Genomic DNA, 15,398 nt, shown 5'->3' on the forward strand with positions numbered 1-15,398 from the left:
TGCATGTGCAGAAGGGGCCTAGGTCTTGACCTGTCATCTCAGGGGCTTCAAGCCGGCTTGACCGTCGCTTCCGTTTTGTGTCTCCTGGGCAAATTGGAAACTGGGATGTGAGTCCTTTGCTCCTCCGAGCCGTGAAATTGTATGGATTTTTCAAAGAGTTAATGGAATTTGTAGAAGCAGCTGGAATAAGCGCCCTCTGAGTCTGCAGTCTGGTAGTACTCAGGGGTGAGCTTGCTTTTTTAGGGGTCTGGGAAAGTTCCCGATGGGCCGTCACTCTGAAGGACAGCAGACAGTCATGAGCAAGAACACCACAGGGGCTGCTATGCTCTATTTTAGTGCTATTTTAATTTATCCCTCTGGCCCTGGAGGTTCTCCTTTCCAATAGAGTTGCAGATGGTTTGGGAAAGGCACCACTGTACGGAGCATTGCCAACCTCTGCTTAGGCCTCATGGAAGAATAGCTGATCTCTAGATGAGAGGGATCCGTTTCCCTGGAGGAAACAGCAGCTTCAGAGGGCAAGCTCTATCACATGCTGTGAAGGAAAGAGGGGTGCCTCCGAGAGAACAGGGTTCTTCAAATCCAGATATTCTGAAACTGCTGAGTTTTTAAAGATTTTGTTAAAAAGAAAGAAAAGGCAGGAAAGAACTACCCCAAGGTCACCCAGCAGGAATGCAGGAGTGCAGAAACACATCTGGTTCACCAGGTAAGCCTCCGCCATTCAGGTGGAGGAGTGAGGAATCAAACCCGGTTCTCCAGATTAGAATCCACCTGCTCTTAACCACGACACTACACCACGCTGGCTCTCTCACCAAAGGTATGGGAACATAAAGGGGATTGGATACGAATGTTAATATTAAAAGGAAACAATAGTCTACCTTAAGGTGACCAGATGGTCACCTTTGTGATCCGGGACGGGGGGAGGCGGCCGCGCGCGTGCAGACACAGGAGCGCACTGCCTTCTGGTGCTTACTGTTTCCCACCCTATCACAGGGCAGCAAACGGCAAGCCCCAGAAGGCCGAGTGCTCCTGTGGCCGCACATGCGGGAGGCTGCCCCACTGCCTTGCGCCCCAGAAGGCAATGCGGGAGCCTCCCCAAAAATCGGGACAATTTGAAGAACCTGCGGGACGCGGGACAAATTGTTTATAGGCAGGACTGTCCCGCCAAAAGCGGGACGTCTGGTCAGCCTAGTCTACCTAGTAAACCTCACGATGACATCACCCCATGGGTCAGGAATGCCCTGGTGCTTGCAAGCCCTGATCTGGATATCCCCATTGTAACCTGATCTTATCAGATCTCAGATCAACTCTGGCAAGAGGATCAACTCTGGCAAGTATTTGAATGGGAGACCTCCAAGGAATGCCAGGGTTGTGATGCGGAGACAGGCAATGGCAAACCACCTCAAAATGTCTCTTATCTTGACAACCCCACTAGGGGTCTCCAGAAGTCTCCAGACTTAATGATTTTGAAAAAAGAGCTGTACGCCATACTAGAAATGGTGCCTCTCTTAGGGACTAGAGCGGAGATGGCAAATCTTTTGGGCTCGGTGTGTCAAAAATTCGGACAATGCCGAACTTGACTCTGCTGCTGGCATGTCACACACTCCAAACAAAAAAAGAAACCATTCTTTCGATATTAATGTTGCCACCAATCACAGTTCTGAAGATGACAGGTCATCAGATGATTGTGTGTTCCTGCATTGCAGGGGGTTGGACTGGATGGCCCTTGGGGTCTCCTCCAACTCTATGATTCTATGTGCTGGTATGGATGCTGAGAGCCTGTTTTAAGACCTGGGTGGTGTACGACTGAGGCTGAGATTAAGCTTGGGAGAGCCACTCTTATCTCACCTCAATCTCAGGTTCTTTTCCCTCCTATTAAACTCCAGACCAGCTGATTTCTCAAAGATTTATTGTAAAAGTTCAAAACAAAGAAATAAAACTTAAATGCACGGAGGTTGCTCATTAGGTGGTTACATTCCTTTTGGTTCTTTGTCCCCATTCCGGGAACCCATGGCCCAGAGATGCTTCTCTGACCATGTCTCAAGATGGAATTCCAAAACCTTTGTTTTCCCCTTCTCAGGAAAACTCTGTTCAGGCCAAGAGGTAACTTAGGCCTTTAAAGTTTTATCCTAGCACCTCTGCATAGTTTCCTGTCCTCCCTTCAGGAGATCAAAAGGCAAAGATGCTTTTCACAGTCATATGTGACTTCCCTTTACTGTAGCGATAGCATCTTCCATGACAGGTCCCATATTTCTTGTATTATGGTTCCTTCCATTTCGTTGGTAACTCAAACAGGGAGAATAACGTCACCCACAACATCGTGGCCTGTCACCTTTGACACACGTGTCATAGGTTGCCCGTTGCCTTGTTTGCCTTCAAGTAGAAGCAGTCCACTCAGGGAAGCATCCATGAATGTTTCTGGGAGGAGGGCTGGGGTCTCTGCAGCCCTGCACCCCAGGGCTGACCCCAGGGAGACGGGGAAGTGCAGCTGCGGAGGGAAGCATGCAGTGTTTTATTGCTGATGGTCGGCCTTTTAAGGTTGCTGCATTTGCAAGGGCTCGGAGGCAGCGCTGTCTCCCGTCACCCTTGAAATCAAAGCCATTAAGAGCCAGGAAGAAGCCAGGGTTTTATTGGGCGAGGAAGGGGCTAGGGGCACAGCTGTCAGCTCGCATCCCACCGCTGCTTCCCTTTCAGCTGTTCCTGTCTGCCCTTCCAGCCAACCGCCGTGGGCCTTCCTCCGCACACGAAGCAGCTTCGCTTTGAACTGAAAATCAACTCTTTGCAAGCCGGTCTTTTTGCGCTCCGAGGCTTTAAATTCTGTCCCTTTTGAGGGACAGATGAAGGATAGACTCGCTCTAGGAAGCCACGCATTGCCACAATTTCACTCTGCCGCTGTTCTTTTTAGAGGGGATGACGTCCTTGCCGGCTCGTGACACTTGCGTTCTTCGGCATCCAGAATTTAGCTGCCAGGAGAAACTAATGCAAATAGCCAGTGTGCTTAATCTGTGTTTTGTCCTCGTGCCTTTGGTTTGGGGATTGTTTGGAGTTGGGTTTTTGTTTTGTTTTTCGGTCAACAGAGAGGAATGGCTGTTGGGAAGGGCGCGGGAATTATCCTAGATGTTTCTTGACGTTGATGAGAGCTAGAATCTTGCTGGGGGGAGGGGGAGAAAGCGAGCTGTATCTTTTTTTTGTGAGCCGCTCCTAAATTGTGCGCCGGATCAGACTTGTGTAGCAGCATGCAAGCGCGCCGTGTAAGCATAGACATGCGCACAACTGGCTTTTAGAAACGAGGACAGTGCTTTGAACTAGGACTATAAATAGCCGGGCCACCTGAATGAGAATGGATTCTAGGTGACTAGTCATGGAAGTGTTAACAAAAGTCGCTTCCCTTTTCCTTTGCGGCGAACTGTGTGAGGTCTTATTGTGGGCAGGAATCCTGGTGAAACATTTGGAGGGCTGGTTGCTTTTGTAGATAATGTGTGAAGCTGCCTTAAACCAAACACAGGTGGTTTTTAAAAGGCCTTTTGTGGTGTGCAGAGAATGTGTGGTTAGGAGGTGGTAGAAGGCACCGTCGAGTTGCTTATCTTGGAAGACTTGGTTGCATCAGTGCCTGTAAAACTCTAAAAAGTAATTGAATCTTGAATGTGACTATCTCTTAAATCCAAAAGTGGGTTGCGGTATTTTAATTTTTTAAAAAAAGACCTCTTAGAAAAAGCATCCTATTAGGAGATTTACCTGTTCTACAGCAAATGAACAGAAATATAAATAAGCATTCGTTTGAAAGGACAACTACCTGTGTCCTTTCAGTGGCGCAGTGGCTAAGAGCAGGTGCACTCTGATCTGGAGGAACCGGGTTTGATTCCCAGCTCTGCCGCTTGAGTTGTGGAGGCTTATCTAAGGAATTCAGATTAGCTTGTGCACTCCCACATACGCCAGCTGGGTGACCTTGGGCTAGTCACAGTTATTTGGAGCTCTCTCAGCTCCACCCTCCTCACAGGGTGTTTGTTGTGAGGGGGGAAGGGAAAGGAGATTGTAAGCCCCTTTGAGTCTCCTATAGGAAAGAAAGGGGGGATATAAATCCAAACTCTTCTTCTTCTCTTCTAAAAAGTTATACTCAATTGGCCATGCTGGCAGGGGCTGATGGGAATTGTAGTCCACGAACATCTGGAGAGCCTCAGGTTGCAGACCCCTGCACTAGACAGAGCATTCCACCAGGCTGGGCCAGGGCAGAAAAACTCCTGGCCCTGGTTGAGGCTAGCCAGACATCTCTCGAGCCAGGGATCACCTGAAGATTTTTGCTCATTGAATGTAGTGACCTTTGCAGCGGGACGTACTGGGACAGATGACCCCACAGGTATGCTGGCCCCAAACTGTTTAGGGCTTCGTATGTCTTGAACAGAGAAAGATATTTTCCAGCACCCGTTCTCTGAAATCAATTAACTGTAGATTCTAAGGAACAAACTTTGGGACCTTCTTCATGGTCTGTTCCTCTCCTGCCTCCTTCAGTTTTCTTCCTGACGCTCCAGTTCTGCTTGTCATCTCTTTGGGGCCAGGGGCCTGTCTCTTGCTGCTCGTGAAACCCTGCAATTTGTCATCGAAACAAAAACACTCAACCACGGTATAGGCATTTATAGAGTTTGGATCCGCTCGTCGACATCGTTCATTATTTTCACACTTCCCGTCTTTCTTAATGGTTAAACTTCTTAAAAACTGAAATTTGGAGAAATCTGCCGCCTCTCTTCTTCTACCCAGAGAGTTGCAATAAGCCTGTATTGTGATATGAACTACTTACCATCAGGTTTCCTTTCTAAGTGTCTGATCCAGAGGCGGGCTCTAATGATTGACGCAATAATAACTTGAATTTGCACACCCTGCATTATTTATTTAGGTCACATCGTGAAGCGCTCAAGAGGCCTTTTATTAAAAACGGTTCTGTCGTAAGGACAGCCAAATGCTGGAAATGACCTGCGCCCTTTTATGAAGGCTCTGCGAGTCCAAGGGGTCTATAAAATGGGCCAATTTCAGTAGTGGCTTTTGTCGCTGTAATTTGCTGTTGTGTTGCTCCCACACCAGAAAAGGACGATCAGAAAGGGCCTTGCCTGTAACCATCTATTTTAATGTGTTTGTTTAAAATATTGGGAGTCCTTATTTGTTGCTGAACAATTCAAAATCACTAAAAATGCTAAAACTGGCCCAAACACATCAATTAAGATGAGAAACAAGCATCGGGGAACATACAAATAAATAAGGGCGCTGGATAAGGGCGCCTTGTGCTTGTGATGGTGTGATAAAGATGGGAACTGCTGCACTGCAGCGCCGCAGATGGCCAGGAGGAGGTAGTGCAGCTACCTGTTTGGCACCATCAGGTGACTTGAAGAAATGGCAGCTTCAGAAGAGGGACTCAATCATGTCCCCTACCGCAAACTCGACCCTCCTAATCATGGACCCCAAATCTCCCGGAATTTCTGGAGTTCGCAGTGCAGGAGACTGGGCCAGACAGGAGCTACATGACCTGCTTGTCTTGTACAACAGCTAGAATTGCCAACACCAAATTAGGAAATTCCTGGAGAATTGAGGTTGGAGGGTGGGTTTGGGAAGGGAGGGACCTCAGTTGGGTATAATGCTAAGTCCACTCTCCAAAGGGATCATTTTTAGAAGATGAAGAAGAGTTGGAATTATATCCCCCCCTTTCTCTCCTATAGGAGACTCAAAGGGGCTTACAAACTCCTTTCCCTTCCCCCCCTCACAACAAACGCCCTGTGAGGTAGATGGGGCTGAGAGAGCTCCATAGAGCTGTGACTAGCCCAAGGTCACCCAGCTGGCGTGTGTTGGAATATACACAGGCTAATCTGAATTCCCCAGATAAAGCCTCCACAGCTCAAGCAGCAGAGCGGGGCATAAGCATAAGCATTTTATTGTCATTGTGCACGCACAACGAAATTTACAGCAGCATTCCTCGATGCACACAATTTCAGACTCATACCCCATCCTCACTTTCCCCTTCCTCCACCCATCCCTACACAGCCCCAAACACATCAACATGAAGCCGCAGAGTTTAGCATAGCCACAGCTCTAGAGCAGAAGCTGTCTCTAAGCCTCTTTGTCCTAGTTTTGACAGACTTGTATCGTCTGCTGGATGGTAACAGTTCAAATCAAACCCAGTTCCTCCAGACTACAGTACACCTGCTCTTAACCACTACGCCACTGCCGCTCATATGCCGCAAAGTCTGCAGATCAGTTGTAATTCCAAAAGATTTCCAGCATCTACCCAGAGGTTGGCAACCCTCATTGATGGAGACATGTCCCCTTGAAGAGAGGAGGCCGTCCTTCCTGTCTTGTGGCCAACCACCAGCCAGTCCCGCATGTTTGCTTGCTCCTCGCACACTCCCAGCCCTTTAGGCGCACTTTTCTCATTCTGCACGAGGAAGATCTTGGCTGTGGCCTGAACCCAGACATGTGCCAGCGAGTCGTGGCTCATTCGTGTGCCTTTCCTTTCCAAATAACATAGAAGGTTGTTTTTCTTAGAAGCCACAAACTTGTAGAAAAGAGGTCTTTTGGCTGTGTGTCGTGTTGCCAAATTCACATTCAGAGCAACTCGGTCACACCCCCAAGGCCTGCTCTGGTCTCAACTTCTTTGCGGTTTGCCAAGCCCTTCTGAAGTGCTCTGAACCATAATGAAGCGTTTGGGGTTTCCGTGTTTGTGTTGTTGTGGGTAACTTCAAAACGATCCCAACCCGTGCCCTTGCGTCTTCTCAGCTAAGAACTGGCAGCAAGGGGAAACGATTGGGTCCCTTCTGCAGTCCATTAGCAAGCCCCAAATTAGTCCTCTGCTCCCAGAAGCATTTCCTTCTTTCCACCCTAGCTGGGTTGCATAGGGCTACATTAAGGTGACCAGAAGTTTAGCCCAAAAAAGCGGGGCCCTTGGTACCTTCTGGAAACTTCCTGTCTCCACCGGGGGGGCTGCGCAAAGAGCAGTGTGCTCCTCTTGACGTGTGAGCAGCAGCCGCAGGACACTCTAACTTCCAGGACAATGTTAAAGCCAGCCGGGACCAGGACTTCCTCAGCGCAAAAGCATGAGTGTCCCGCGAAAATCGGGATGGATGGTCACCCTAGGCTACATATAACCATGATCCTGGCTGAGGAATGGGAATGCACCCTTGGGATTTTGCAAATGTAGCTGCTCGGCTGAGTTAACAGCCCAGTTTCAATGAGATGCCAGGCGAGTGTACAATCTCCAATTTGTGTGTGTGTTTGGTCTTGTTTTGCTGGCATCACGTTTTAAATAACGCCTCTACTGCCTCCCTCCCTCCCAAGGAGAGCAGAGTTAATGAGATGGATTTGGTTTTTTTATTTTGCCGTTCAGAAAGGTATAATTAATTGGAGGGTATTCTCCCCTCCCCCCCATCAAGTTGATAGTCTACTCAAGGTGGAGAAAAGAAGAAGAAGAGTTTGGATTTATATCCCCCCTTTTCTCTCCTGTAGGAGACTCAAAGGGGCTTACAATCTCCTTGCCCTTCCCCCATCACAACAAACACCCTGTGAGGTCTCCTTGCCCTTCCCCCATCACAACAAACACCCTGTGAGGTGGGTGGGGCTGAGAGAGCTCAGAAGAGCTATGACTAGCCCAAGGTCAGCCAGCTGGCGTGTGTGGGAGTGTACAGGCTAATCTGAATTCCCCAGATAAGCCTCCACAGCTCAGGCGGCAGAGCTGGGAATCAAACCCGGTTCCTCCAGATTAGATACACGAGCTCTTAACCTCCTACGCCACTGCTGCTCCATGTTAGTGTCCATGTTAGTGGTCTGTTTGTGTGAGCTGTGTAACGAAGGAGGAGGAGGAGTTTAGTTTTATATCCCACCTTTCTCTCCTGTAAGGAGACTCAAGGTGGCTTACAAGCTCCTTTCCTTCCCTCTCCCCTCAACAGACACCTTGTGAGGTAGGTGGGGCTGAGAGAGTTCCGAAGAACTGTGACTAGCCCAAGGTCACCAAATGTCCTAATGAAAGGGGTCAGTTTGGTCAGTGAGGGGTAATCGGGTTACCAGACAGGCTTCAACATGATTGTCTCTCAGTTTCTTGCTTTCTTGACTTTTTGGCAGTTTGCTGACAGGTGGAATGGAGCAGCCATGAATGGTGATACCGTTTGCCAAGAACCTCCCTCCCAGCTTCCAGACTGGAAGGAATTCTGTGAGCTCCATGCCCAGGCCGCTGCTGTGGACTTTGCCCAGAAGTTCTGCCAGTTCCTGAAGGAAAACCCCCACTACGACACCCCAGGGGCCGATACCTCTTTCTCCCACCATTTTGCTGCTAACTTCCTGGACATCTTCAGTTTAGAGGTCAACAGGGTTTTTGTATCAGATTCTCCCACCAAATACAACATTGTGCCATTCGTGGGGCTTCAGAACTGCCACATGCCGTACGGCCGGGACATCTTGCCGAGGAAAGATCAGACCTCTACAGAATCTCTGGACAGCATGGAAAACCCGGTCCCCTCCAGCAGGTATCTAACCCAGTCCCAACAGGTCCAGATACGAAAAGTCTCCTCCTATGGCCAGTCCCGGAGCTCGGAGGACGTTTCTGTCCATACTACCTCTAAGCAGAAGTTCAAGAAAGGTTTCTCCTTGAGGAACATGAGTTTGTGTGTTGTGGATGGAATGAAGGAGATGTGGCACAGGAGGTATTCTCCAGAGCCAGGCACGGAAGCTACCCAGAGCAGGAGATCCGACAGGGAACATTGTCCCCCTGGGAATAAGGAACACAGCGATTCCAGGGAAAAATGGACTCACAAGCTGCGGCTTACTAAAGGCCAGTCTTCCAAGGTGGATCTGGTGGACATTCAAAGAGAGGGAACCCTCCGCTACATGGTCGCTGATGATACGAACTGTGTGGGCGCCTCTCAGTGGCAGAAATGTCGCCTGTTGCTGAGGAAAGCCGTGAAGATGGAGGGGGAACGGTTCCTCCTGGAGTTTTACGTTCCTCCTAAGGTAAGGATCTTCATAGCTCAAACTTTCTCACTGTGCAGTTCCTTGATATTTCTTCCAACAATGGGCATGCTCTCATTTGTAGCTATCAGTCAACCAGCCAGGGATTCCCATTGGGAGCCAAATGTTCTTCAACCCTTTTCCTCCCAGAAGGAAGTTTTAGAAATTCCTTGGCATTATGGGTATCGTTCATTAGACCAGAAATATTAATGGATGGATTGTCCTGTCTGCTAAGTTTCTTGCTTGGTCCTCCTTGTATGTATAGATATGACCAGTGCCTGTATTCTGGAGGAGACATTGGAGGCTCCAGAAAGTCACATAAACCATCCTCCTTAGAGATAGTCAGGTGCCCTGTAACACTAAGGCAGAGGTCTTCAAACTATGGCCCTCCAGATGTTCAGGAACTACAATTCCCATCAGCCTCTGCCAGCATGGCCAAGTAGCAGGGCTGATGGGAATTGTAGTTCCTGAACATCTGGAGGTCCATAGTTTGAAAACCCCTGCACTAAGGCAAAGTTCAGGGGTGGCCAATCTTCTTGCCAACTGGGAGAATTTTGAAGAAGAGCTGTGCTGGTCTATCTAGTCCCCAAAAGGGGAATAAAGAAGGAATAAGTAAGGGATAGAAGAAGTGGTGTTTGGATTTATACCCCACCTTTCTCTCCTGTAAAGAGACTCACGGTGGCTTACAAGCTCCTTTCCCTTCTTCTCCCCACAACAGACCCCTCGTGAGGTAGGTGGGACTGAGAGAATTCCAAAGAACTATGACTAGCCCAGGGTCACTAGCAGGAATGAAGGAGTGCGGAAACACATCTGGTTCACCAGATAAGTCTCTGCCATTCAAGTGGAAGAGTAGGGAATCAAGCCCAGTTCTTCAGATTAGAATCCACCTGCTCTTAACCATTACACCATGCTGATTGTCAAGAGGTCACAACACACTGTGTATATACACTCTAGTAAGCAGCCATTCCAAAAAGATTCTCTTTACTGATCAATTCACAGTTCAAACAATCAGTGTAACCATACATGTGGCATACAGTTCATTCAATTAAGTAACAACTCAAAATTACAATCCATTAGCTGTCCTATTATGATGTGGTACATTAACTACTGTTATCTATGTGAAAGATTTCTGAAGGTCCAAGATAGAATTGAGGAAGCGAATAGACCGTGAAGCAGGAAGTTGAATTGGCTGTCCCTCTCAGAGCTTTGGAGATCTTCCACATAGTTACCAGCAGTTAACGTACTACGTCATAATAGGATGGTTTATGGAATGTAGTTTTGAGTTGTTATTTAACGGTGTGAATAGTATACCACATGTACTGTCATATTGATTGTTTGAGCAGTGTGTGAATTGATTAGTACAGAGTGTATTTTTGGAGTGGTCTAACTAGTCCAGTATCTTGTTACTGACAGTCACTAGCCAGATGCCCCATTCCTACAAGAAGGAATGTAGGAGTAAGGAGGTCAAAGCCTCCCTTGTAATTCTCTACAGCGGCTGGTCATTGCGTCTGAATATGCAGACTCCATCTAGCCATTCTGTTTAACAGTTCTGATCAACTGTTCTGTATTTCATGCCTTTCATCCCTTTTGAAAGCTAGAGGCCACTATGTGGAGTACATTGTGAGAATTACTACCTTTTGTCTGCCCCGAATCTACTGCTTGTAACTTTCATTGCCCTGAATCTACTGCTTGTAACTTTCATTGCCCTGAATCTACTGCTTGTAACTTTCATTGCCCTGAATCTACTGCTTGTAAATTTCATTTCCCTGAACCTACTGCTTGTAACTTTCATGTCATCAACCTCCCAGCTGAAATATTATGAAGGCAGAAATAGTTTTTTCTCTTTATTTTTTCCATGCAGCGCATTGTTTATAAACCTTTGCTGTGCCAATTTACTTAATCACCTGGGTGGTTGTTTTTTCCCTTAGAACCACGTATAGCAGGGGCAGATGTTTTCCTTCCTACGGGGATACTTAGGCGAAATAGCTCCACGGGGTGCACGCCTGACTTGCCCGTTACCAACAAGACTTCCTTGATTTCAGCACGAGCTCTCGTGGCTAATTATTGTTGCTGCAGTTATTGAATAGCCTAATCGTACAGCTAGAAGAGAGGGGTGGGGGTCCGTATAAAGGGTCTTGCTCCTTCAGAACTCCCTCTGCTGTCTTAGGCTTCCGTTCAGCTCTCCACGGAGTTAATGGGTCATTTCAGAGGCAGCCCCCCCTCCCCCCCAAGCTTCTCTGCTGGAGCGTGTCTCCTCCGGATGTCAACACAGTCAAAAATAGCGCAGGATGGATCTGAGCAGTTGTGAGTCTTATTAGGTTATTAAGGCTCGGGGTTTTTTTTTTTCATGAGCTGCGTGGGCGATCCCGGATTATTGCTGAATACGCCGCTCGGCAGGAGGCAGTTATCCAAGGAGCCGTGGCTCCATTTGATTTGTGGATTAAGGGTTGGTTGGGATTTACAGTTAAAGGATTGTGGGCTGATTCCAGATCTCTGCGGCCTTTTTGTGCATTTCTCCCGATGACTGAGAGTGGTTATGGTGTCGTTGAGAGCCAATATGGTGTAGTGGTTACAAGCAGGTGGATTCTAATCTGGAGAACCGGGTTTGATTCCCCACTCCTCCACCGGAGTGGCAGGGGCAGAAACATAGCAAGGGGGGGGGAGCGCTCTGTGCACTGGTGCATCTCCTGCCCCAGAGTGCCCTCCTGCCATGCCCACGCCATGCCCCCACAGTGGCATTCACCCGGTGTGTCGCGTGCACCCCCGCCCCCTTGGAGCTACACCTCTGGGCAGAGGCTTTACCTGGTGAACCAGATGTCTTTCCACACTCCTACATTCCTGCTGAGTGACCTTGGGCTAGTCACAGTTCTCTCGGAACTCTCTCAGCCCCACCTGCCTCACAAGGTGTCTGTTGTGGGGAGAGGAAGGGAAAGGAGCTTGTGAGCCACCTTGAGTCTCCTTACAAGAGAGAAAGGTGGGGTATAAACCCCAATTCTTCTTCTTCTATAGGCAAAGTGTTGAATTGGGAGGGAGGAAAGCTGAATCTTGCCCAGGATGTGCTTTGATTGATTAAGGACATAGAGAAGAACCTCCCTCGCGAGTATCAGACCAGTGGTCAGCATAGTCCAGAATCTCATCTCACACAGTGGCTGACCAGTTCCTCTGAAGATCCAACAACAGGGCTCAGAGGCTGATGTCCTGGTATCCAGAAGTTTACTGCCTCTGAATGTGGAGGTTTTCTTTGCTCACTATGGCTTCTAGTCACTGATAGATGTGTCCTTCATGAGTGGGGCAGCAGATTACAGCAGCCTCCCCTACTGATATTAAGGAATAAGGAAGTGCAATGGAGGATGAGGAACAGCCCTGGACAATTGGTTCTGACTCTTAGGCCCCTTCCGCACACGCAAAATAATGCGTTTTCAAACCACTTTCACAACTGTTTGCAAGTGGATTATTCAAGCTGTTCGCACAGCTTCAAAAGAGCACTGAAAGCAGTTTGAAAAGTGCATTATTCACATGTCTTGAATGAGCCTTAGTGTCTCCTGGCCAGCAATAGAAGGTCTCTCTGCTAGAAAAAAAGTCCTGGTGGGTACTGCCTGACAGTTTTTGGACAGTGTAATTGTTAGGAGCAGCAGACAGGTGTTTTCCCAAGATCCTTTTCACTGGAGACACCAGGGATTGAGCCTGCAGCTTTTTGCACTCAAAACCCCTTTCCTGTCAGTGAATTGTGGTCCTCAGCTATGTGAAGCCCAGACTCTTAAACTGATCAGGGTTTCCCTCCTTTGTTTTGCCCTGCAGTGTGTTTTAAAAGCCCGCGTATCAAAGCAAAGCAGTTCTCACTACCCAGCCTTTATTTTATTTAAAAAAAATATATATTCCAGTCATTTTTTCTACATCTTTGTGTTTCTCCCCCTCGATCAATTGTGTCTGTGGGAAGTGATTGATTGTGAAGCCTGAGCCGCTTATTAATGCCTTTGTCCCTTGGAAGGACTGCATCCTCTCCCACCATTGTCCGTTACAATATGACTGGAAGCCCCTTACCCATTCCTGCCCCTCTCTTTTCCTGAATGTCTGGACTGTGGCTTGGGAAAGGGGTACACCGTGCCTTCTTACAATGCAGACTTTGGAATTCAGCTCACGCATAGGCAAGGAGTTCCTCTTACAGTCTGCCTGTGGATGTCTACTGCATCTAGCCAGTTGACTGGCAGAATTTCACTACATCTAATAATAAGATAGGTTTGGCCCCAGTGCCTGCCAGAGAGGCAGGAAAATGGAGAAACCCACAAACAACATGGAGAATGTATTGTCGAAGGCTTTCTCGGCCGGGATCACTTGGGTGCTGTGTGGTTTCCGGGCTGTATGGCCGTGTTCTAGCAGCATTCTGTCCTAGCGTTTCATACCATCTGTGGCTGGCATCTTCCAGAGGATCCTCTGAAGATGCCAGCCTGAGATGCAAGCTAAGCATTCAGGAATTCTTTCTGCTAGGAGCTCACCGGTTCCTTCCAAGTCCCGAAACCACTATGCTACAGCACCCAAGACATGGAGAATGTTACATATTTGAGGGACTCCCCAGCTATGTGGAAAAGTAGACTTTGCAAATTAACCGAAACGGGGGAGGGAAACCACCCCAAAAAGTTGGCCCGGTGATGACTGGTTATGTTCCAGAAACATGGGACCGTAGTGGAGAGTGAAAAGGCATGAAAGTTATGTGTGTTTGGGAGGGAGGGAGCTAGTTCTGATATGAGACTGGAGGGTAGAAGAAAATTTTGGATTTATACCCTGCCTTTCTCTCCTGTAAGAAATCTCAAAAATCTCAAACTCTTTCCCTTCCTTTCCCCACAACAGACACCTTGTGAGGTAGGTGAGGCTGAGAGAGTTGTGAAGAACTGTGACTAGCCTGAGGTCACCCAGTAGCAGCGGGGAACCAAGCTCAGTTCCCCAGATAAGAGTCCGCTGCTCATTTGGAGAACTGGGGAATCAAACCCAGTTCTCCAGATTAGAGTCCAGCACTTTCAACCACTACACCATAGAGATTTTGAGGAATGGAGTAAGAGTTGCGAATAATTCAGGGACCAGTTGTGTGCACCCTAGCTGTTTGTCAAACAACGGTTTTAAAACACTGACGTTTTGTTGAGAACAAAAGGAAATGCTTCAGGCTCCAGTGGTCCGTGACCACCAGCTGGTTCTCCTCCTCAAATCTTGTCAAAACAAACGGGATCAACATAAAACATCCGATTTTTGTGTTGCTCATTTGAGGACGATAGTTTTCCAGAGGGCTGGAATGTCTTTTCTGCATCTCTGCAGGCCCTTTCGCTCAGATATTTATCTTCTCTCCACCTTTCTACTATCATTCCCGGGCTAGTTGTGAATGCCAAATTTTTTAAAAATCGGGCATTTTAAAAGTCAAATGTTATTTATTGGAATAAATGAGGCCTTCTTCACCTCTCAACATGTAGAAGGGGAGGAGAAATTAATGTTGTTGCTGGCGGCAGATTCTGACTGTGCAAGGAATTAGGGGGTGACGGTAGGGAGTGAATACATTTCATTTCCATATTTCCCCCCAGAGCGCTTTGCTTTTAATTAAAAGATCTCGAAGTTAGCAGAGACCACGAGGGAAATCATCTCTGTCTTTTTTTTTTTTTTAATAATGGCAAAATCTGGGGAGAAGCGCTCTTTCCTGCAAACTGCCTCGGCCTGGATCCCTGGGAGAAATCTTATTCCCCATGAGTTACTGTTTTCTTTCTTTATATTTTTGACCCCCCAGGCTTCCAAAGCTAAGGTCAGCATCCCGCTCTCGGCCATTATCGAGGTACGAACGACCATGCCTTTGGAGATGCCGGACAAAGACAACACTTTCGTGCTGAAGGTAAGGCACCTCAGCGGGCACCAAGAACATCAGGGTGGCAAATTAGGGGCTGGATCCATACGTCATTGGCTATTGTACTGTTCTGCTACCAGCAGTTGTTCACAAATGGATTTTCTTGTGTGGAGAAGAGAGTCCAGTCACAAACCATTCTTGTTCAATATCCCGGAGTGTGCATTTGCAGCCAACACGGTACGGTAGTTATGGTATGATGCTAGTCTCTGGGAAACTCGTGTTCGAATCCCGCTTTGGCCATGGAAGCTTGGGCTAGTCATTTTCTTTTGGTAGGGTTGCCAACTCTGGCTTGGGGAATTCTTGAAGATTTTGGACTGGAAGACATGACTGGGAAAGGCTGGGTTTGGGGAGGGGAGAGATCTCAGTGGAGATATGTTGTTAGGACTTCCATTTTTCTAGACTTTGTGACATACCAAAGAGTCCACGCTCTGAAGCTGCCATTTCCTCTAGGACAGGGGTCTGCAACCTGCAGCTCTCCAGATGTTCATGAAGTACAATTCCCATCAGCCCCTGCCAGCATGACATGCTGGGGAATTGCCAATTCATG

General features: G+C 47.9%; 1 protein-coding gene across 1 annotated transcript in view; it reads left to right on the forward strand.

Annotated features, from left to right (window-relative positions):
* The window catches only part of SH2B2 (SH2B adaptor protein 2), a 49,570-nt gene that overhangs the window by 16,304 nt on the left and 17,868 nt on the right, over nucleotides 1-15,398 (forward strand). Inside the window, exons 2-3 of the mRNA XM_048518472.1 lie at nucleotides 8,092-8,976; nucleotides 14,738-14,839. Of these exons, the coding sequence (XP_048374429.1) occupies nucleotides 8,119-8,976; nucleotides 14,738-14,839 (960 nt within the window). The 5' untranslated portion in view covers nucleotides 8,092-8,118. The remainder of the gene's footprint in view (nucleotides 1-8,091; nucleotides 8,977-14,737; nucleotides 14,840-15,398) is intronic.

Source organism: Sphaerodactylus townsendi, linkage group LG16, assembly GCF_021028975.2.
Source record: "Sphaerodactylus townsendi isolate TG3544 linkage group LG16, MPM_Stown_v2.3, whole genome shotgun sequence".
In the NCBI taxonomy this organism is placed as follows: Eukaryota; Metazoa; Chordata; class Lepidosauria; order Squamata; family Sphaerodactylidae; genus Sphaerodactylus; species Sphaerodactylus townsendi.